The sequence below is a fragment of the Oncorhynchus clarkii genome, chromosome 28 (genome assembly GCF_045791955.1).
Source record: "Oncorhynchus clarkii lewisi isolate Uvic-CL-2024 chromosome 28, UVic_Ocla_1.0, whole genome shotgun sequence".
NCBI classification, from domain to species: Eukaryota; Metazoa; Chordata; class Actinopteri; order Salmoniformes; family Salmonidae; genus Oncorhynchus; species Oncorhynchus clarkii.
The window spans coordinates 24271787-24295960 of NC_092174.1; the positions used below are offsets into that span (position 1 = coordinate 24271787).

The following is a 24174-nucleotide window of genomic DNA, read 5'->3' on the forward strand; positions in this document are numbered from 1 at the left end:
AGTAGCAGAGGATGTAGGCATATCTTAGTCATTTCTTTCCATTCATATTTTGGTGCAAGCAGGAGGTTTGATATTTATAAGAAACTTAATTGTACAGTTCTTAGATTTTGTCTGTCATATTCTCTTTGGTGAAGTGGCCTAAAGGCTGGAGCCACCTGCTCCTCTTCACCAGTCACTGGTTACACACTGACTAGGGCCCTCACTGTCACGCCTGCTCCCGCTCTTCCCCCCTGGCGCTTGAGGGTGCCAGGTTGCCCTGCATTACGCACTCCTGTCACCATCATTACACACACCTCTTTCCTTCGTCATATGCATCAGCGATCATTTGGACTCACCTGGACTCAATCACCTGTGTTATTTCCTTCCCTATATCTATCTGTCCCCCAGCTCTATTCCCCACTTCCTCATTAATGTTCCTATGTCATTTTGTTACCTGTTTCTGACACTGGTCCTGTCCTGTTCCATGTCTCTCTTATATTAAATGTTCCACTCCATGTACCTGCTTCTCATCTCCAGCGTCGGTTCTTACACTCACAGGTCGGACACTCTCTCATCTTGATTTCAATATGTAACAAGAGTGATTTATAAACCATACTACACAAGAAACTGACTTTCTCAGTCCCACATACACAACATGCTGTATTCCTACTCAAACACATTCAGGAAGTTTAGTCTAAAATGGCCACAATCAATCATATGAAAATTAGATCCTACCAGACCATGACCAAATTGTTGGAATTTAGTTTTCATACAGTTTTTCATTAGCTCCATTAGCCTAATGGCTACTCTCAATCATCTACTGTTTATGTATGGAGGCTCCCATTATATTCATACAACATTCATCTCATGTGGGCTTTAAATTTGAAAACCAAGTTCAAATTGTCCAAAATAAAACAAATAATGACATTCACACCCTGTTTAGAGGACAGGTTCCTCTCTTGGTCATCAAATTCAAAAGAATTTCACCTTTGGATCTTCAGTTTCATTACACATCTCCTCTCTCTCCTTCCCAAGGTCCTCTCACTAGGCCCAGATGTCCTACCAGAGTACAAGCTCCAGACCCCCCGTATCCATAAATGGACCATCCTGCACTACAGCCCCTTCAAGGCAGTGTGGGACTGGGTCATCCTGCTCCTGGTCATCTACACAGCCATCTTCACACCCTACTCCGCGGCCTTTCTCCTCAGTGACCAGGAGGAGGCAGCCATGCAGACCTGTGGTTACTGCTCTCCACTGAACGTGGTGGACCTCATCGTGGACATCATGTTCATCGTTGACATCGTCATCAACTTCAGGACGACATACGTAAACACCAACGACGAGGTGGTCAGCCAGTCGCAGCGGATTGCCGTGCACTACTTCAAAGGCTGGTTCCTCATAGACATGGTGGCGGCTATCCCCTTTGACCTGCTCATATACCGCTCTGGAGAAGAGGTGAGGAGACCTGGGTGGAGGGGTTTTTATGCCCTAAAAGTATCATTGTTGTACCAAAGTGCTGCTACAAGCGTCTGTTTTAAGAGCCTGTGCAATATTTTCCTGTAAAAAAAAACAATTTCTTTCTTCTTTCCTAAGTAAACTGACACATAGTGATTATAATCAAAAGAGCTTGGTTGTATGGCTGGGTGTTCTGCATGTGTGAATGACCTGTGTTGAACATATTTCTTACCTGTACCCTTTAAGACAACAACCCTGATTGGCCTGTTAAAGACTGCTCGGCTACTGCGATTGGTGCGTGTAGCTCGGAAGCTGGACAGATACTCTGAGTACGGAGCGGCCGTCCTCTTCCTACTCATGTGCACCTTTGCCCTCATCGCTCATTGGCTGGCCTGCATCTGGTACGCAATTGGTAACGTGGAGCGTGCAGGAGCGGCCCGGATTGGCTGGTTAGACTCTCTGGGGGACCAGCTTGGAAAGCCCTACAATCAGACTGTACCAGGGTCAGGTCCCTCCATCAGGGACAAATATGTCACAGCACTCTACTTTACCTTTAGTAGTCTGACCAGCGTGGGCTTCGGGAACATCTCCCCTAATACCAACTCTGAGAAGATCTTCTCTATCTGTGTAATGCTCATCGGCTGTAAGTCCCAATTATAAGCCCTCAATACACAAATAAATATTGCTTAATACACATGTTATGTTACTGTTAACACATGATTGGAAATTGTACATCACATGGATGGGGAATGTAAGTATTATGTGTATTGGACCTATTGGACAGCCACATCTCGTGTTTACTGTCCAAGGCAATTCTTCCCCAGGGAAGATTGTGTCCATTTTATTGTATCTTATTTAATAATATAAAACACTACATTTTGATTACAGGCACAAAATCTTCATGTCAATCTAGCATTATAATTTTACATGCTTATTTTTGGGGAATATGCTCAGTCCTCTCTATTCTCTCTGTGTGCCTACAGCTCTCATGTATGCCAGCATTTTTGGTAATGTGTCAGCCATCATCCAGCGGCTGTACTCCGGCACGGCTCGCTACCACACCCAGATGCTGCGGGTTCGAGAGTTCATCCGCTTCCACCAGATCCCCAACCCACTGAGGCAGCGGCTGGAGGAGTACTTCCAACATGCCTGGTCCTACACTAACGGCATTGATATGAATGCTGTGAGTCATAAACACACTTGTGCGAACACATGCACACACACACTGCTACTTGTTTCGGTTGAAATTTGTGGCGAAATGGACACATTTAAGTAGTAAAAAGGCAACACACAGTGGTCGACACAAAGACAAACCAGCTGATGTGTCTCCGCTCCTCTATGTTGTCCAGGTGCTGAAGGGCTTCCCAGAGTGCTTACAGGCTGATATCTGCCTGCACCTCAACCGCACCCTGCTGCAGAACTGTAAGGCCTTCAAAGGCTCCACTAAGGGCTGCCTGCGGGCCCTGGCCATGAGGTTTAAGACCACCCATGCACCGCCAGGCGACACCCTGGTCCATGCCGGTGACGTCATCTCAGCCCTCTACTTCATTTCCCGTGGCTCCATAGAGATCCTGAGAGGGGATGTGGTGGTGGCCATCCTGGGTAGGATATCATCTCAACTCCATTTCTATATGGCACAATAAAAATTTACTTGATTTTAATTGACTTGGCTTGCAGTGGCTTTCAACCTGTACCGTATATATATACTTGTACATATTGCTATTGTTATTTTACTACTGCTGTTTAATTATTTGTTACTTACATTATTTATTTTCAATTTTTTACTTAACACTTATTTACCTTAACTTCTAAAAGCATTGTTGGTTAAGGGCTTGTAAGTAAGCATTTCACTGTATTCGGCGCATGTGACAAATAATTTTTTATTGTATTTGATATATTGATGCAGAGGCTTTTATCACAGTCTCTCTCATCTCCTCCACTCCTTGAGATATGTCCTCATAGCCCTCCACAATGTTTAGTCGAATAGCCTCACCTGGTGGTTGCTATGGGTTAGTTACAAGAATATGTGAGAGCACATTCACTCAGAAACCTTGTAAATCGCTATAAATGAACACAGAAAAAGTAAATTAGATATGAATTATTAACACATTGTCTCTGAATATCCACAATATCAGAAGCACATAATGTATCCATTTTGTATCCATAGATATGCTATCATCAATGTACCTTCTCCTGTGCATCCAGTAAACAATCTCTTCTTTCCCCCTGCAGGTAAGAATGACATCTTTGGAGAGCCCATTAACCTGTATGCCTGTCCAGGGAAGTGCAATGCAGACGTGAGGGCTCTGACCTACTGTGACCTCCATAAGATCCTCAGGGAGGACATGCTGGAGGTGCTAGATATGTATCCCGAGTTCTCTGACTACTTCTGGGGGAACCTGGAGATCACGTTCAACCTCCGGGATGTGAGTTGGCTTTTTGTTACAGAGTTTTGTCTCTAATGCCTTGCTAGAAACATGTCATTCAGGGGAATTTACTGTCTCTTATCTTAGAGTTTGATTGTTTGAATTTAAGTTATTTGACTCCATGAATCATTCTATAACTTCTCACTTTAATATTTTTGTTCAGGTTGCCACGGTAGCTGGTTCAATGAGCAGTGAGGACTCTGATCATTGTGGAGTCAGCTGTCGTATTCACAGAACAAAACTGTCCCTCAGTTGCAGCTCGGACAGAGGTGTGGTACCCTGTTAGTCAAGTACTCTGGGTAGCACACGGCTAGATTAGATAATTCTGTGTATTTCAGTTTGATTTTAGTAAACCCATTCAATTTGCATTAATCACACTTGCTTCAATTAGACAAGTCTGTTCTGTCCACTCTATATGTGCGTTCCAAAGTGCACCCTATTCCCTGTATAGTGTATTACCCTATGGGCCCTGGTCAGAAGGACAAACCCTATTTCTGCATTCTATGCCTCTCGTTCACAGAGGCAGAGGAAACCAATCCATCCCAGAGACATGTCCGCAGGGCCAGAGGCCAGAGCTCCAGAGCACAGGGAGATGGGCAGAACACAGAGTCTCAGGGCCTGATGAGCTCAGCCTATTCTCCTTTCTACTCCAGTGAAGATGAGGAGTCAGTGTTAACCAGCCCTGTGCAACCAACTTCACTAGTAGGGATCCCCCATAGCCAGACCACCAACATCAGCAGTGCGGTGGAGGATGAGATGAACCAGAAGACTGGCAATACCTGCAATCCTCTCTCAGGTAGACCATGTCTCCATCAGCACTATTTAAAAAAAAACCTTTGTCTCTGTGTTAGATCTGAGTGGTGTTATTTTTCTCATTTTGTTGCACCACAATAATAGCAGAGCATGCTGCTATTCATGTCAGTGCTGTTACAGGCTTTGGTTTTTCCATGTAATATTTCAAGGTTGGACGTTAGAATGTGGGGCGCATCGATTGGTGTCACCTCGTTAGTCAGTCTGTATTACACGTGTGCTGTTTGGTCATCTCGTTAGAGGGATGCTATTTAAGAGTGGCTGGCCCAGTGCTCTAGTTGTCTTGAGAGACAACACATTTAGTTGGCACTACCTACTGTATATCAGGTCTAGACAAACAATCCTCTATCTGATCTTCCCTGTTTTTCTTTGCTCCACTTATTTGGTTTGCTTCCTGTCTTTAATTTTGGTGTGGGTTTTTATTTTGTTTGCCTCTTCTTGGACAAATTTAGTGGGCATTCATGGTGGGTTTCTTTTAGGTTCCAGTTGTTGTTGCTCGTCACCTTTCAGTGGACACCCCCATGAGTGTCTTTCAGAACCCCTCCTAGAACCCCACCTGTTTCGTTTTGGTTGTTAAAGTGATTTTTCTTTGTTAGTTCCCTTTGTTGTGAGCGACTGAGTTTCTTGTGGGAACGTAACAGTATAGTATACTGTTTGTTTCTGATAGATGCTATATGAGTTGGACTAGCTGTCTGTCTAACCTCCCTTGTTCTCCCCTGTATCAGGGGCTTTCTCAGGCGTCTCCAACATCTTCAGTTTCTGGGAGGAGAGCCGAGAACAGCAGCAGTATCAAGAGGTGACCTGCCACTGCCTGCCCTCCACTCCCCCTCATCCCCCTCGCCACACTGTCCTGAGCAACATCAGCCGACGGCAGCGCAGCGAGCTGGAGAACAGGCTGGAACTGCTGCAGAGACAGCTCAACAGGTCGGAGATTGTTTGGTCAATGTTGTGTGAACCCTTGGGTTGTGTATTCTTGGATGTATCCCAAATGTCACACTACTCCATATATAGTTCACTACTTTTGACCAGGGCCCATAGTGCAGTGATTTGACCAGAGCCCTACAGTATGTAGGGAATAGGGATTCCATTTGGGTTGCAACCAATGACTTGCCAAACCTTTGGTGTTGGGAGGCTGTCTCCCTTTAACTGCGGGATAATGAGATGACCCAAATAACCATTTACTGTTGTGACCTATGCTACTTTAGCTGTGGTTGTTGTCTGACTATTCCACTGTGATCACTCAGGATGGAGTCACGGATGTCCACAGACATCGGGGCCATAATGCAGCTGCTCCAGAGACAGATGGTGCTGGTGCCCCCGGCCTACAGCACAGTGTCCTCTCCCCCTGAACCGTCCCCCTCCCTCACCCTGAGGCCTGCAGAGAGGCTGGTGCAGCCCGTCTCACCGCTGGACTCAGAGACCCTGGCCTCCCTCTCACAGGTACTGTATGTATACCACATATTGCAACGGGGCACACCATCCAAGCAAAGGTGCTTCTTGACTGATGGACACATCTTCCAAATGTTTGTATAAATATAAATGCAACATGTAAAGTGTTGTTCCCTTGTTTCATGAGTTGAAATAAAAACTCCCAAACATTTTACATATGCATAAAAAGTGTATTTCTCTCAAAGGGTGTATTTCTGTCAGTAATAAAGGCCTTTTGTGAGGAAAAACTTGTTCTAATTGGCTGGGCCTGGCTCCCCAGTGTGTGTGCCTGGCTGCCAAGTGGGTGGACCAGGCTGCCAAGTGGGTGGGCCAGGCTGCTAAGTGGGTGGGCCTATGCTCACCCATAGCTGCATCAATGCCCAGTCATGTACTCCATAGATTTGGGCCTAATTTTATTTCAATTGACTGATTTACTTATGAACTGTAACTCAGTAAAATCTTTGAAATTGTTGCATTTATATTTTTGTTCCGTGTAGATTTAACCTGGTTATTGATTTAGGGCAGTTGATTTACTGACCTTTGTAGATAGTAAGGTCACAAAGTGTAGTTGACGTCGTGTCATCAGTGTGATAGCAGCACATTGGTTGGACAGAATCATTTTTTTTGTGAAAGCATTGGGTTAAAGATGCCAATACTGTAGCATTTGAATGTTGAGTGGAAATCCACTAAGCTCAAGGGTCTGTCTGGTCTAACCCCTTCTGGATGTAGGTGATTAGTTTGTTAGGACCATCATCACTAGTCTGGATCCATAGGAAACAACTGCTCAGTGTGTCTTGTCTAGCCTACTGTATATCAACCAATAATCCCACTTTGACGTTTACAGAAGTTATTCTGCAGTTGTGTACTGTAGATCTGATTCTTCTCACCTCTCTCTTGTTCTCTACCTCAGTTCTTGATCCAAACAGATTTTGACTACAGCCTTTCCAAGTCCTGTGAGTCTCTCCACAGTGCAGTGGAGCTGTGTCTTCTGGAGCCAACCCGAGTCCTGGATCCAAACCCAGTCTTAGACTCTCTCCCCAAGACTTCGCCTCTTGGCAACAGCATCCACCCAGAGCATCGCGCCCTGGGCTTGTCCATCCATACAGATACTGAGCCCTTAAGCCTGGTCAACCATGGGAACTTCTCAGCGCCAGGGACAGGATTGGCCCAGTCAGACCCCTCAGAGGGCCGACGGAGGCTCTCGCTGCCAGGGAAACGCACAGCTCTGGACCTGGAGAGCCCCTGGACTACTGCACACAGATACAGTTCTGACCCTGGGAGTTAGGGGCCAAACAGTGTGTGTGTAACACTATCTCCCTGCTTATGGACATGGAGTCGTAAGAGGTACTCAAACAAAAACATATCCATACTGTTTCCCTCTCTGCCTGTGAAATAAAATGTCCTGTGCGTGGATAAAATTATTTTCTGGTCATAGAAGTCCTCAAAGCATCACTTTTCACAGATTTATGCTACCATTTGCAGTATTGTATATGGAAACATATTTGTCCTTGTTAGTCAATATCTGTTTCTGCTGTATATGTCCTTGTTGTCACCATGTATGGGTTAAGTGTTAGCTGACTAACAGAACTCTGTTCTGTCTCATGGAGTTGTGATGGGAGAGCTGCTGCTAATTTTCATTAGTCTACTGATGTTGCTCTAATGTCTGTCTGGCTCAATGGGTAACAGAAATGAATTCTGGGATCCATATCTAATTCTTAAATTACTGAACTGAATTAGCAAGCAATATGCAAACTGTAAAACATTTCTGTTCTGTTATCATTGTGTGGTATCCTCTCATCTAGTTAGTCTAGATGTTGAATGAGATGGTGTGCGCGCTAAATAACATACTATCCAATCCTAGGCCAGCAGAGAATCACAGAATTATGACCTAATCTACTGAATGTAGTATCTGTCAGACCACAGCAATATTCCATGATGCAAGCTTATCACCTGGGCCTCAATTCTCCTCCTCTCTCTGACTGCAGAAGACCGACTACTCAGTTACTGTAACAAGCAACTCCAAGTGTAATGACAATGTTTACACCTTTTAGAGCAGGACCTGTATGTGTTAGAACATTTTAGTTTAGGTTGTATCTATTATTTGATAAAATATTTAGATGAAATATATTTCCAAGAAATCATTCAAAGAACATATCATTATGGATTATTGCTTAATTGTCATTCTGAATAGTACCATTAGCCTACCTATACTGTTATAGTGTGTTACTGTCCAGTTCTGGGAAATAGATTACTGCAGGAAAAGTAGCTTGTTATGTAGGGATATATTGTAAAAAATCTGAACTATTATTGTTTGGGTCAGGGTACAGTATTTATTGATTCAGTTGAATAGAGTTACTGTGTAGCTTGATGTATATTTGATAATGAACAGTTGGATACTACTCATGAATAAAAAGATGAACAAGAAATGCATTGTTTTGTGTATGGTCATACCTTGAAACCTTTCAAACATGGTCAATTGAACAGGCCAATGCACATGTCTTGTTGCATGTCTGTTCACGTGCATTTTACTAAACATGTGTAATCTCACTTTTAGTGGGAATATATTAATTCATGGCATGTATATACTTCAAATAAAAGCACTATACTGATCTGGATCTCAGGCCTGTGCAAATCTACAGTGCCTCATAAAACGTCTGGTCACTATCATGTCCTGAGATTCCCTTTTGAAATCGCAGAGGTAAGATATATTTATCATTCCATTCCAGCTATTACAATGACCCTGTCCTCAATTATCTCTGACCACCAGCCTCATTTGATAAAGCGATTTAAAGACAGAGATATTAGATCATAGTGCATGGATCATATAGTCCTAACCCTAAAACCAGTCAGAGGGTGACCAGAATAGGCCTATGAATAAACAGCAACAGTTTGCCTATAGATTAAAGGTCCTTTAGATTTGACTGGTCCAACACTGGGTTAATTTGTTTATCCCATGTGTAACTCTGTGTTTGTGTCACACTGCTTTGCTTTATCTTGGCCAGGTTGCAGTTGTAAATGAGAACTTGTTCTCAACTGGCCTACCTGGTTAGATAAAGGTAACATTTTTTTTTTTTGCTAGGGATTATATATTTACCAAATCAAATGAGACTGTAATCTCTTAATTTTATAGAAAGCACTACATTACAGCACAGCAAGTGAATCTGAATGGATGGCGGTAGTCATGGTCTTAGATGTAACACCTGTTTGGTCTGACTTTGTTTACTTCAACTGTGAGAGACAGGTTTTTATTAGTGTCTTTGAGGTCAGGGCACTATGCCCAAGGATAAAGCAGCAGACCATTAATCCCTGAGTAGAGTAGGCTAAAGTTACACATGAGCCTGTAACACCAATTAGATGTCATAATAATGAGCTGAGTGAGACAGGCCAGGCTGTGTTTCCATTGTGAGGATGAACAGAGAAACTACAGAATGTAAAATATCCCTGCATAGATTTGAAAGCGAGATGAGCTGCAAAGTGCCACGCCCCCGTTGCTCGTGTGTGTCCGGCATTGAGAACTGCCTCCATCCATATTGCCAATCAGTGCGTATTGTGCCCATACAGTATATAGAACTGTTGTCTACTGTAAATTATTGGCCAAATTTCGTCTCAAGAATGGAGAAATGGATGATAGTTAATTTTGTACAATCACATCGTCTGAGTTGTCTTTCAACATATGTGGGCGGCATCTACACAGAAACGGTGTGGGAATTATGTGCCGCTCTGACAATCTCTGCGTCAAAAATAGAGAATCAAACGAAACACGGCAGCATTTCTCGACTGTGATAGGCTGAGCTTGGTGAAGTAGGCGGGCTGATTTTCTGCTGTCAGTGAAGTGCTCTGTACGAGAAGGTAGAACAGACTTCGATCAGCGACATTCACGACAACAATTAACAAACGGATAAAAAAAAGAGAAAACATAGGGTAAGTAAAATTATGAATAATTACAATTGACGGGAACACTGCAGCTCAGGTGATTATCTGGGTGGAGGTATTTGTGTATTTTTCTATGCCTCAGAGATGTAGTAATTATTGATGAATGGTTACACGTTTTTTACGGAGCAAGAATCTCACAATATGCAGAGTAGACGCAGTCCTAGTCTGGTTGACCATGAATGTAATGCGCGATATTTATTGTTCATACACTATCACAATCTGTACCCAAATTGATGTTGTTTACATATCCACAGTGGGCGTGTTTGATTCACTCTCACCACGACCAATGCAGATCATTTTCTTTGTTATGTTGCCGCAGTTGAGTTAAGGGATGCTGACTGTAGACAGGTGTCCACCGCATCACAGATGGGTCCACTCCAACAGAGCAAACATTGATCGTCGTTACATAAATGTGATATTATACAGCTTCGACATTATAAATCATCAAGATAACACCGATAGATGCATAAAGAGTGCAATGCTACAATCCCAGTGAGCACCGTCCGACTCCGAAGTCCATGGACATTGAAAAGACGTTGAAATTTGGTCCGTCCGCCTTGGCCTTGATTTTTGGACGCGACCATAGACGTGTATGATTGGTTCACATTTGGTCCTGTCCGGACCTACCTTGGTCCACACAGCGGACTTGATTTGGCCCAAACATTGGTTCAGATTTGGTCCAGTCCTGACCAAGTTTGGTCTTGTTTGGGGAAGGAGCTCATTAGAATAATACCCAGCATGCTTTGCAAGTGCTTTTTGTTTTTGTATTTATTAGGGATCCCCATTTGCTGATGCCAAGGCAGCAGCTACTCTTCCTGGGGTCCAAAAACATTAAGGCACTTACATTACATATAAAACAAAAGATAAAACAATACATCCTCTAACATTATTACACCACTACATATCTACATTACAAAATGTATAATACCACCATAAAACAATATTACAATGTGTAGAATGCGTGTACTAGTGCTTGTGTGCTTATGCATGCTTCTTTTGACATTTACATTTTGGGCTTTTAGCAGTTACTCTTGTCCAGAGCGACTTACAGTCAGTGCACACTATGGTACATAAACAACCACATACTATACCACAGCCATAGCAAGAAAAACTTTTCTGTAATTGTTACTGATAATAATGTTATTGTAGTTGAAGTGTTCTGTTTTTTTTCTGTTGGTCTGAACTGCCTAAGCAGTGCTTGTGATATATATGGTAGGAATAATACATGGCCTCTTCAGTTTGTTCCATTTTCCTATATTAATTATAATGCTAATTATTATTAATTATTAATTATTATTATTATTAATATAATAAGCTGCATATGTTTGAAATCTGGCCATTACAAAAAAACTGTCCATAAAATATGTATTTTTATTTATTTTTTTTACCCCCAATTTCATGGTATCCAATTGTTGTAGTAGCTACTATCTTGTCTCACAACTCCCGTACGGGCTCGGGAGAGACGAAGGTTGAATGTCCTCCGATGCACAACCCAACCAGCCGTACTGCTTCTTAGCGCATCCAACCCGGAAGCCAGCCGCACCAATGTGTCGGAGGCTACACCGTGCACCTGGCAACCTTGGCTAGCGCGCACTGCGCCCGGCCCGCCACAGGAGTCGCTGGTGCGCAATGAGACAAGGAGATCCCTCCCTAACCCGGATGACGCTAGGCCAATTGTGCGTCGCCCCAAGGACCTCCCGGTCGCGGCCGGTTACGACAGAGCCTGGGCGCGAACCTAGGGACTCTGATGGCACAGCTGGCGCTGCAGTACAGCGCCCTTAACCACTGCGCCACCCGGGAGGCCCTAAAATATGTATTTTCAACGTCTGTAAAATATGTATTTTTAACATCTAGAAAATATGTGTTTTCAACGTCTGGAAAATATGCATTTTCAAAGTCTGGAAAATATGCGTTTTCAAAGTCTGGAAAATATGCGTTTTCAAAGTCTGGAAAATATGCATTTTCAACATCCGGAAAATACGCATTTTAAACGCCCAGGAAAATACATATTTTCAAAATATGTATTATCAACTTCCATAAAATATGTATTTTCAATGTCCGGAAAAGACGTCTTTTCAACTTTCATTCAGAACCGATGTCAACTTAATTTTGCTCACTGGAAGGCTCATCTCTACAGAGAACACAAATTGTTAGTGAGGGGGATTCACCATCTTTATGGAATGTTTTCATTATTTATCTGCAGGTTATTGCCAAAAAGCCTACCAGTATGCAAATGAGGGAGCCAAATGAACGGCTCTCTTACCAATGTGGTTTGGTAGGCTACTGACGAGTCACTCACTTTAAAGGGATACTTCTGGAAGCCCGTTATCTACTTCCCTGGAGTCAGATGAACTTGTGGATACCATTTTTATGTCTGCGTGCAGTTTGAAGGAAGTTTCTAATTAGCATTAGCGCAATTGCTAACTAGTATTAGCGCAAGATTGGAAGTCTTTGGTAACGGCTAGCACGCCACTAAAACTACCTCTAACTTCTTAGTACTTGTTGCAGAGACATACAAATTGTATCCATGAGTTCATCTGACTCTGGGGAAGTAGATTGCCGAAATCCCGAAGTAACCCTTCAATTTCACTGTCTGGCGTATTTGTTATCCTCACAAATTATCCTGATAGGTATCAGTCTGGTGTTTTCTGTAATGACCTTAGTGATCACTGTTTTACAGCCTGTGTTCGTAATGGCTGCTCATTAAAACGACCTGTCCTGATTTGTCATAGACACTTGCTAAAACACTTTGAGAAAGCCTTCCTTCATGAACTGTTCTCTGTAAAATTGTATAGAATCAGCTTGATCCCCTCTGTCGAAGATGCTTTCCCGCAGGAGGCCTTTTGGTAGGCCGTTATTGTAAATAAGAATTTGTTCTTAACTGACTTGCCTAGTTAAATAAAGGTTAAACAAATATAAAAAAAATAGATCTTTAGTTTACTTGACCCGATGCGATACCATGGACATATAACTAACTACATTGTATGTTTATGAATGACAAGGATATACAGTACAAGTCAAAAGTTTGGACACACCTACTCATTCAAGGGTTTTTCTTTATTTTTTACTATTTTCTACATTGTAGAATAATAGGGAAGACATCAAAACTATGAAAAAACACACATGAATCATGTAGTAACCCAAAAAGTGATAAACAAATCAATATATATTTGAGATTTTAGGCCCTTCAAAGTAGCCACCCTTTGCCTTGATGACAAATTTGCACACTCTTGTACCAAGAGGTGGGACAGACAGCAGACTGTCAAACCAGCAGTGTTTCCCTGTCATCGCTCAGTTTGTGATTGACAGGCGCCGGCCCTATCAGTAGATCTCTAGAAGATGCATGTTGTTTATTCTATTGGGAGAGGGCTTGGCAGACTTTTTTCTGACTAGCAAGTTTAAAAGTAGCCTAGTTAATTGAATTGGAAAAAATACCCAGCTGAAAATGAGTCTGTAATCAGCTGTGTAGCCGACAGCCAGCGCTAGTGGTAAACACTGGTCTTGTCACACAACAAGGATTATTTAGACTGACAGACAGACAAATACACATTGTTAGATAGATACTGTAGATAAATAGGCCTTGATAGACAAACAATATGGACTTTTTTTTTGTGAAATTCTAAACATTTGCCATGGGGCGGAGAGAAGATTTAGCAATTTATAATACATTTCATGCAATTGTACTCATTTTTGCCATGGGTTGGAGAGGAAAATGTGCTGTTTTACAGCTGATTTCTTGCAATTCTACACATTTTGCCATAGGGTGGAGAGAAATGTTTGTAGTTTTTAATATGAGATCTCAGTGAGACTAACTAACAACATCAATGGGGGCCCCCCGGCCAAAATAACAAGTTAAGATAGCTGGCCACTAAACTAATTTAGAGATATAAAACTTTTTAGCTGACATGGGTAATTGACTGACTATCAGTGACTGACATAACAAGAGTAAAACTGCAGAAATACAACCACATTTTTGCGGGGGAAATTAATCAGAGGGCCTTCAAAAGGGGGGCCATGTGGCCCGCGGACCGCCAGTTGCCCATCCCTGGCCTAATGTATGCCATACAAGAAAATCTCTCTCTCTCAGTCGTCTGGAATGGTGGGATTATAGTGCAATCCTCCACAGATTACGGGAGACAGAGCCAGAGGGACTTGGACAGCACAGCAGTGTCTGTCCATCAAGGTTCACAAGCAATGCAGAGGCAAATAACTGCCAGTCAGTCATTCTTTACAGATTGCTATGGTACTATGAGTAGAGATGTGTGGTACAGGGAAAATCTCTCAAGTGATATTGAAGTTGGCTTTGCATGAAAGGGATGGAACTTTCTATTTTCAGTAAAACGATCCCCCATTGTGAGGTAAATCCCAAGTGACACTATATGTTTGTTGTGGGGGGAAGCTCAGTATGCCATGGCGTGCGGTTTCCTTGTCCGCTGCATGGTCTTGGTGTCAGGTCAAGGTCTGCTGATCTGTTGTGATGTCTAGCTTTCCTGTCATAAACCATCCTCATCATCTCCACTGTGAGATGCTTTCCACTGTGATCCAGGAGAACACCAGCCCTCCTCTTTCACAGTGGCCTTGGCCTCCCAACACCAAAGAGCTTAACATTAGAGGCAATGTGAGGGTGCAGTATGAGGAGGGCTGGGAGCCAGGGCCTTTGAGAAGAATCCAAATGAGTAGAATGTGATGTCATCCCCATTGGATGTCACTATGGCTCAGTCTGAAGATGGGTTCTTTGGAGAAATATTTCCTAGATGACTGATGTCGAGGACTTGTTTAGTTAGGTGGATTACACACTTGTTACTCAAATCAAATCAAATTTGATTTGTCACATGCACATGGTTAGCAGATGTTAATGCGGGTGTAGCGAAATGCTTGTGCTTCTAGTTCCGACCATGCAGTAATATCTAACAAGTAATCAAGCAATTTCACAACAACTATTTTATACACACACAAGTGTAAAGGAATGAATAAGAATAAGTACATAAAAATATATGAATGAGCGATGGCCGAATGGCATAGGCAAGATGCAGTAGATGGTATAGAGTACAGTATATACATATGAGATAAGTAGTGTAGAGTATGTAAACATTATATAAAGTGGCATAGTTTAAAGTGACTAGTGATACATTTATTACATCCAAATTGTAATTATTAAAGTGGCTAGAGATGAGTCAATATGTTGGCAGCAGCCACTCAATGTTAGTGATGGCTGTTTAACAGTCATTGCTAGTGTCACAGTGAATAATAGTTGTAACATTGCAATACATTTTGAAATGCTGTACCTTCTTGTCATGATGAGTGTTATGAATCTAACATGATTGTGAGTTTTTAACGTGAAAGCTAGACTAGGAATGGTAATTTCCAAGAGGAACATGTGAGTGTGAATGAGAAAGTAAAATCCATCACTATGCATAAAGGACCAGGTCAGTAATCACAAGGTCAGGGACAATGCACAGTCAGGTGGCTGTCACACACACTCCTCACAACCATTCCTCGAGTGTTCACAAACTGGTGGTAAATACAGACCTCACCACTGTGCTCTGACTGAGTGACTGTTTTCAGGGACTGTGTGTGTCTCCCCTGAGAGGACGAAACAGGGTGACAAAGCATTATATCAGCAGTAACTAGAGCTGGTGCCCATCATGCATGAGAGAGACATAAAAACGCAGACTCATGACGAACACTAGGAGACCTGGCAACACTTTTAACACGTTAAGGCATAGTTTCCCAAACTCGGTTATGGGGCCCCCTGGGTGCACATTTTGGTTTTTGCCCTAGCACTAAACAGCTGATTAAAGTAATCAAATATTGATGATGAGTTGGTTATTTGAATCAGCTGTGTTGTGCTAGGGCAAAAACCAAAAAGGTGCACCCAAAGGGGGCCCAGGACCGGGTTTGGGAAACCCTGCTGATTTAAGGATCATCTGAGATTAACCAGCACAAAATAAGAGATAGATTAACCATAACTGGCTGACTACTGTTTATGCCCTGACATTAAACTGCCTGTTGGGTCAGAGAGCTAGCCCCCCTCACTTAAAGATGCACAATGCGGAAATCGCTCCACCATTTCCTGGTTGCTAAAATGTCAGTTTTATGTGACAATACAAGCAAGTATAGTGTAGAGAATCATTAAACCGCTGTGATATATATTTTCCATAACCAAAAATATTGTATTTTCAGCTGTTTGAAGCTGGTGTACAAAACCGAGAGTAAAAGACACAAAAACTAAATTTAGGAACAGGAACCATAGAAATAACGCACATAGAAAATATCTACTGCTCTTAGACTTGCTTTCAACGAGAATGACAGATCCATAACTCACATTTTTACGTGAATTTGGTCCCTAAAAAGTGACATATCCCAATTTTAAAATAACAGCACAGCAATTATAGAGATGAACTGCTGTTTAAATAACCCACAAGGTAAAACAAAAAGTGGAAACTTATATTAAAAAGGCCATTTGGCCAGAGAGATAGTGACTAGTGAACCTGTGCTGATCTTTCACTCTGTGCTCTGTCACTGATGATATATATCACTGTTATGGTCCACTGTTATGGTCCACTGAGTCTGCAGTGTTTCCCCTATATAAATCGTGGCTACCACTTAGTACTGAGTGGTTAGTGCGGTTTCGGTTCAGTTTCGGTTTTTATAATGTAGATGTATAGATGTAGACCATTGGGGGCTGCTGAGGGGAGGACGGCTCATAATAATGGCTGGAACAGAGCGAATGGAATGGCATCAAACCATGTGTTTAATGTATTTGATACCATTCCACTAATTCCTCTACAGCCATAACCATGCACCCGTCCTGCCCAATTAAGGTGCCACCATCCTCCTGTGATGTAGACATAACTAATGCTGAATGGCCAATAGTACTTTAATCAGGTGACTCATACTACTGTAATAACTTATTCAATTCAAATCAGGTTGGAAACACCTGTGAACGAACCTAGTGCGGCGGATCAAAGGTCTGTAGGTGGGTGTAGTTATGTTAGTCATCTAGTGTTGGCAGTTAAGAGGTTAGCTGATACAGTGCCTTGCGAAAGTATTCGGCCCCCTTGAACTTTGCGACCTTTTGCCACATTTCAGGCTTCAAACATAAAGATATAAAACTGTATTTTTTTGTGAAGAATAAACAACAAGTGGGACACAATCATGAAGTGGAACGACATTTATTGGATATTTCAAACTTTTTTAACAAATCAAAAACTGAAAAATTGGGCGTGCAAAATTATTCAGCCCCTTTACTTTCAGTGCAGCAAACTCTCTCCAGAAGTTCAGTGAGGATCTCTGAATGATCCAATGTTGACCTAAATGACTAATGATGATAAATACAATCCACCTGTGTGTAATCAAGTCTCCGTATAAATGCACCTGCACTGCGATAGTCTCAGAGGTCCGTTAAAAGCGCAGAGAGCATCATGAAGAAGAAGGAACACACCAGGCAGGTCCGAGATACTGTTGTGAAGAAGTTTAAAGCCGGATTTGGATACAAAAAGATTTCCCAAGCTTTAAAAATCCCAAGGAGCACTGTGCAAGCGATAATATTGAAATGGAAGGAGTATCAGACCACTGCAAATCTACCAAGACCTGGCCGTCCCTCTAAACTTTCAGCTCATACAAGGAGAAGACTGATCAGAGATGCAGCCAAGAGGCCCATGATCACTCTGGATGAACTGCAGAGATCTACAGCTGAGGTGGGAGACTCTGTCCATAGGACAACAATCAGTCGTATATTGCACAAATCTGGCCTTTATGGAAGTGGCAAGAAGAAAGACATTTCTTAAAGATATCCATAAAAAGTGTTGTTTAAAGTTTGCCACAAGCCACCTGGGAGACACACCAAACATGTGGAAGAAGGTGCTCTGGTCAGATGAAACCAAAATTGAACTTTTTGGCAACAATGCAAAACGTTATGTTTGGCGTAAAAGCAACACAGCTGAACACACCATCCCCACTGTCAAACATGGTGGTGGCAGCATCATGGTTTGGGCCTGCTTTTCTTCAGCAGGGACAGGGAAGATGGTTAAAATTGATGGGAAGATGGATGGAGCCAAATACAGGACCATTCTGGAAGAAAACCTGATGGAGTCTGCAAAAGACCTGAGACTGGGACGGAGATTTGTCTTCCAACAAGACAATGATCCAAAACATAAAGCAAAATCTACAATGGAATGGTTCAAAAATAAACATATCCAGGTGTTAGAATGGCCAAGTCAAAGTCCAGACCTGAATCCAATCGAGAATCTGTGGAAAGAACTGAAAACTGCTGTTCACAAATGCTCTCCATCCAACCTCACTGAGCTCGAGCTGTTTTGCAAGGAGGAATGGGAAAAAATTTCAGTCTCTCGATGTGCAAAACTGATAGAGACATACCCCAAGCGACTTACAGCTGTAATCGCAGCAAAAGGTGGCGCTACAAAGTATTAACTTAAGGGGGCTGAATAATTTTGCACGCCCAATTTTTCAGTTTTTGATTTGTTAAAAAAGTTTGAAATATCCAATAAATGTCGTTCCACTTCATGATTGTGTCCCACTTGTTGTTGATTCTTCACAAAAAAATACAGTTTTATATCTTTATGTTTGAAACCTGAAATGTGGCAAAATGTCGCAAAGTTCAAGGGGGCCGAATACTTTCGCAAGGCACTGTACATACAGTATTTGTCAATATAGTGACTGAAAGTGGGTGAGTACAGTACCTATATTGCTGTGTAAACTACTGGATCAATATGCATTTTACGGTTATATGGGGGAAATACAATATGGCAATGTGAGGGGGGCAAAGAGGCTTACTGAGGGCATTTTGTGTACACAGACCCCCCCCCCCCCCCTTGAACAATGATGTTGTTTTGGATGGTAGGATAAAGCCGGGGATCCCCTGCCAAGCTGCTGGCCTAGGCCCACTTTGTGTGTTACTCTGTACTGTCAGTGTGTTAGGCAATGCTGTGTGTTACAGTAAACTTGCTGTGGTTTTTGGGATGATTGCGTGACAGACAGAGGGGGGATTTAGTGAATATAATATAACAGGGCCTGGCTGCATGTGGAAGTGGGGACTAGGGTTGACTCTAGCTAGCACTAATCCCCATGCAGCAGTACCAGCTGGTCTCTCAGGCTTTTACACTCAATCTGAGCATAAAGCAGAATTATGCTCCTTTATGTTAAATAGGAAATTGCACTCAAAGTTGCACTCAACTGGGAAGCTCTACATCAAATCTAATCAAAGTTTATTTGTCACGAGCGCCAAATACAACAGGTATAGTAGACCTTACAGTGAAACTCTTACTTACAAGCCCTAACCAACAGTGCAATTTAAGTAAAACAAAGAAGGTATTAAGTAAAAAAGAGATAAGTAAAGAAATATAAAAGAAAACAGTAAAATGACAGTGAAAATAACAGTAGCGAGGCTATATACAGGTGGTACCGTTACAGAGTCAATGGGCGGGGGCACCAGTTAGTCGGGCTAATTGAGGTAATATGTACATGTAGGTATAGTTAAAGTGACTATGCATAGACGATAAACAGAAAGTAGCAGTAGCGGGGGTTGGTGGGTGGGAGGTGTCGGGACACAATGCAAATAGTCCGGGTAGCCATTTGATTACCTGTTCAGGAGTCTTATAGCTTGGGGGTAAAATCTGTTGAGAAACCTTTTGGTCCTAGACTTGGCGCTCCGGTACCGCTTGCCATGCGGTAGCAGAGAGGTGGGGGGTGGCTGTGGTCTTTGACAATTTTTTGGGGCCTTCCTCTGACACCGCCTGGTGTAGAGGTCCTGGATGGCAGGCATCTTAGCTAGCCCCAGTGATGCACTGGGCCGTAAGCACTACCCTCTGTAGTGCATTTCCGTCAGAGGCCGATCAGTTGCCGTACCGGGCAGTGCAACCAGTGCTCTCAATGTTTCAGTTGTAGAACCTTTTGTGGATCTGAGGATCCATGCCAAATCTTTTCAATCTCCTGAGGGGGAATAGGTTGTGTTGTGCCCTCTTTACGACCGTCTTTGTGTGTTTGGACCATTCTAGTTTGTTGGTGATGTGGACACCAAGGAACTTTAAGCTCTCAACTTGCTCCACTACAGCCCAGTCGATGAGAATGGGGGCGTGCTCTGTCTTCCTTTTCCTGTAGTCCACAATCATCTCCTTTGTCTTGATTACGTTGAGGGATAGGTTGTTATTCTGGCACCACCCGGCCAGGTCTCTGACCTCCTCCATATAGGCTGTCTCGTCTTTGTCAGTGATCAGGCCTACCGCCGTTGTGTCATCTGCAAACTTAATGATAGTGTTGGAGTCATGCCTGGCCATGCAGTCGTTGGTAAACAGGGAGTACAGGAGGGGACTGAACATGCATCCCTGAGGGGCTCCAGTGTTGAGGATCAGCGTGGCAGATGTGTTGCTACCCTCACTGGGGGCAGCCTGTCAGGAAGTCCAGAATCCAGTTTCAGAGGGAGATGTTTAGTCCCAGGATCCTTAGTTTAGTGATGAGCTTTGAGGGCACTATGGTGTCGAACGCTGAGCTGTAGTCAATTAATAGCATTCTCATGTAGGTGTTCCTTTGTCCAGGTAGGAAAGGGCAGTGTGGAGTGCAATAGAGATTGCATGATCTGTTTGAGCGGCATGCAAATTGGAGTGGGTCTAGGGTAGCAGTCAGACTGGGGGATGTAGCAGTCAGACTGGGGGATGTAGCAGTCAGACTGGGGGATGTAGCAGTCCAGAACCTAATCATGTGATGAGGTAAGACAATGATGTGTGGCAGATAGAATGTTGTACCACTAAATGTATACTACAAAATGTACTGTCACAACCTATTTAATACTAATGCTTGAATAATTGTATTTCTCCTTTTTTTGTTTGCTTTTATTTTTCTGTGTTTTATTTTTGTGTTATTTCTATTCATGTTTATGTTATGACTTGTCCGCTCTTCTCCCAACCATAGGGTGGGTGGATGGGCATGAAAAGATTGTTCCTGTATTAAGAATTACTGTTACTGTTACTAAATATTGTTATTGTGCGGGAATAATTGTAATGAATGGAGTTACCTTCAAAGGGAAGTTAGAGGTAGAGAGGACTCTCTTTGAATGAAAAAAAATGTATATAGAAGGGAAAAGGCTTCTGAAACAGTCTAAATTCAGGGTTCATTAGAAGAGAGAAAAGACAGCCTAATTGATTGAATGGGGATCAGAGAACATAAAGGATTGAAGAGAAGAAAGACTGATATGGTAAGCAGAACTTTTAAAGGAAGAGGGGTATAAAATGATATACAGCAGAGTAGATTAAGATTTGGAGGTGGAGATTGAGTTCAGAAAGAGGGGGGTCGTTCTACTCTTCGCAAAGAGTACCCCTTTGATATTTTAGGTATAAATTGTGCACCAATATCGAATTTTAAAAGCCTTTTATATTAAATGAAATTAACTTTAATATAGACCACATGCAAAATGTAATAAATCTAGTGATTCATTTATCAGTCCCTCACTTTATGGTCAACCCTGTTACGTGAACTGAACTGAACTTTTAATATGATGAAACTATTCCTTTTCAAAAGTTATTTTCAAAAGAAACATTGAACATCTAATAGTCAAATCATAGTGTAAAAGCAGGTTAGCTGGGTATACCCTTTTTGTAACATGTCTGGTGTTTTGTGGTGTAAAACTGAAAGGGTTGAGCATAACAACTCTGTTACCTATAGATAGACAGGCTGGAAATGTTTTAACAATTTCATTTGTTTTGTGGTGTAAAACTGAAAGGGTTGAGCATAACACGTCAGCTCTGTTACCCATAGATAGACAGGCTGGAAATGTTTTAACAATTTAATTTGTTTTGTGAAGCCCCTCCCTGTTACAGACAACTAGTTTCCATTCACAAGGGAATGTTTGGTTGATTTAAGAGGAAATCGTCAATGCTGTTACTGTCAACCCTGTTACATTATTTGGCACTTAGTAGGCACTTACTGAACTCTTTATTTAACCTCTTTATTACAGAATGTTAAAATTTGTGAAATATTTTATTTTTCAAAGTTACACTACCCAAAAAGTACTCAGTTGATGGAGCGACACAGGGACATTAATCTGATGTTTGTATGCATCTTTCCTACATTGGATGGATGCACAAACGCTGAGCTGTGATTTAGCTATTTTATTAACTGCTGTGGTCCTGCCTGAATGCGTGCTTGTTTGCCGCGTTTTGACAGTGAATTTTGATGAGGTTTATGTGTGTCACGCAGTATTTTCTCTCTCCTAGGAGCTGCTACAAATTGTGTCAATGTAGTGATCTGACTATTCCTACTGTACTTAGTTTGGCTGCTCCTAAAACAATGGGGCACAGTTTCAACCATGGCCAACAAACACTGTACATACTCAAATCTGCAGGCTGGTGCACAATAGCAGCATGGAGATACTTGTTTGAGTGTGTTTGTGTGTGCCTGTGTGTTTGTGGATGTGTGTGTTTGTGTAGTGTCCGGACAGTGATCGCTTGTTCATGTGTGAAGGAAGAGAGCGTGATGAGTGGAGGGGACAGAGGAAAAAAGGATGAAGATGTGGGTGTGCATGTCTATCTGTGTGGCCGTGAGTGTGAGGAGTTCCACTGATAGACCATTTGTGTAGAGCAGCTCTCAACGTATGTATTAGTTTCGCTGTCTTTCTCACAAAGATAAACTCATTATGAGGAGTAAATGGTGCATTGTGAAGAGAGGAGAATGTCCTCCCTCTTTAAAGCGAGCTTGGATGCTTCTATCCCCTACTGCACTGTAGCACGCACGGCTGGATCACGTAAGGCAAAGAAAAGCATGCGGTTTTGCAACAAAGTAGCAATAGCTACCCTATTTTACAATAATTTTAAATTATAATCCAGGGTAATTCATTAAATGAATAACTTCCACGGTTTAGACAGTGAACCCTTCAGGTTCCTTGCATAGGCGTAGTGAGTACTCCATTCATTGGTTACTGTACTGTATGTGTTCAGTACACCCGAATGGCTTTCTCCGCCTTTTGGGACACAATGGTGGGGTTCCAGGTCATCTTTATTGCACTGCTCAGGCTATCAGATCTAACAGCAGCTGGAAACCACTTTCATATGATAGCATATTGCAGTCTTCTGCACAGCGCCAAAAAAGATGCCCTGGAACGTGGCCAGTAACTGGCTTTGATTACACAGCTGCTGGTCGGAACCACCTCTCTCAAAGGGAAGCGCTCTGGAACGACACCTGATGCCTCACCTGGTGCAGGTTAAGGACTGAACATGTCTTATTAGTCTCAGGTGTGTGTCTGCTCTTATCTCAGACAGCGTCTTACTCTCACAACTCCACCTCAACCATGCTGATTTCATTACGATTACAACACTCTCGTCCAGGAAGTCTAATTTCCAGGTTCATCGGAACACTGACACCCTTTTATATCAAACTAGGAACACTCTTCCATGCTCAGGAAGCAGTGGTTCACACAGAGTTTGATGCTGTTACTCACCTGAAGTGTTTATAATTGACCCATTTACTACAGTGTTGTGACCCAGGGAGAAATTAGTCATCAATTAATGATGTTATATGCTGTCAAACCAGTGGAAAGGACTACCCAATTTATGTCAACATCAAGTAATATCTGTGTGATATCTTTGCAACTATGCAATAATGCAGCACAAATAACGCAACACTTTCAGTGTTGCATAATTGTTGTTACTGTACCAAAAATAAGATAGAATATGTCTCCAACCATGAAAAGGCCAAATATTGGTTTATTGGTAGGACCAGATGGCTGACGATAAAACACACACAGACACACATATAGCAGAAAATAACTAAAGAAGCCAAACTGAGCTTGGCCCCACTAAGTGAGCTGCATGGCACTGCAGCAAACTTTCATAATAGTGGCACATGAAGGAGAGCTGTGAGAGGAGAGAGCAGACTCTTCATTTAATTTATTTTTTTATTTAACCTTTATTTAACTAGGCAAGTCAGTTAAGAACAAATTCTTATTTTCAATGACAGCCTAGGAACAGTGGGTTAACTGCCTGTTCAGGGGCAGAACGACATATTTGTACCTTGATGATGTGGGTGTGCATGTTTGAACTTGCAAGGGGTTTGAACTTGCAACCTTCCGGTTACTAGTCCAACACTCTAACCACTAACCCTGCCGCCTGTCAGTAGCTGATCACTACGGGGGGTC

General features: G+C 42.4%; 2 protein-coding genes across 7 annotated transcripts in view; both read left to right on the forward strand.

The window, feature by feature from the left end:
• LOC139386667 (voltage-gated inwardly rectifying potassium channel KCNH2-like) overlaps positions 1–7383 on the forward strand; it is a 64810-nt gene extending 57427 nt beyond the window's left edge. The window contains exons 7-16 of the mRNA XM_071132442.1: positions 1015–1434; positions 1681–2077; positions 2418–2617; positions 2784–3036; positions 3667–3860; positions 4024–4134; positions 4383–4656; positions 5396–5594; positions 5915–6110; positions 7009–7383. Coding sequence (XP_070988543.1) covers positions 1015–1434; positions 1681–2077; positions 2418–2617; positions 2784–3036; positions 3667–3860; positions 4024–4134; positions 4383–4656; positions 5396–5594; positions 5915–6110; positions 7009–7383 — 2619 coding nt within the window. The remainder of the gene's footprint in view (positions 1–1014; positions 1435–1680; positions 2078–2417; positions 2618–2783; positions 3037–3666; positions 3861–4023; positions 4135–4382; positions 4657–5395; positions 5595–5914; positions 6111–7008) is intronic.
• A 2494-nt stretch (positions 7384–9877) lies between these two features.
• Positions 9878–24174, forward strand: part of LOC139386657 (microtubule-associated protein 4-like) — a 97476-nt gene continuing 83179 nt past the window's right edge. For 3 of the 6 annotated variants that reach the window (XM_071132426.1, XM_071132427.1, XM_071132428.1), the window contains exon 1: positions 9878–10019. The gene's annotated coding sequence lies outside the window, so the exon portion shown is untranslated. The remainder of the gene's footprint in view (positions 10020–24174) is intronic. The other 3 variants (XM_071132423.1, XM_071132424.1, XM_071132425.1) reach the window with 1 other exon arrangement.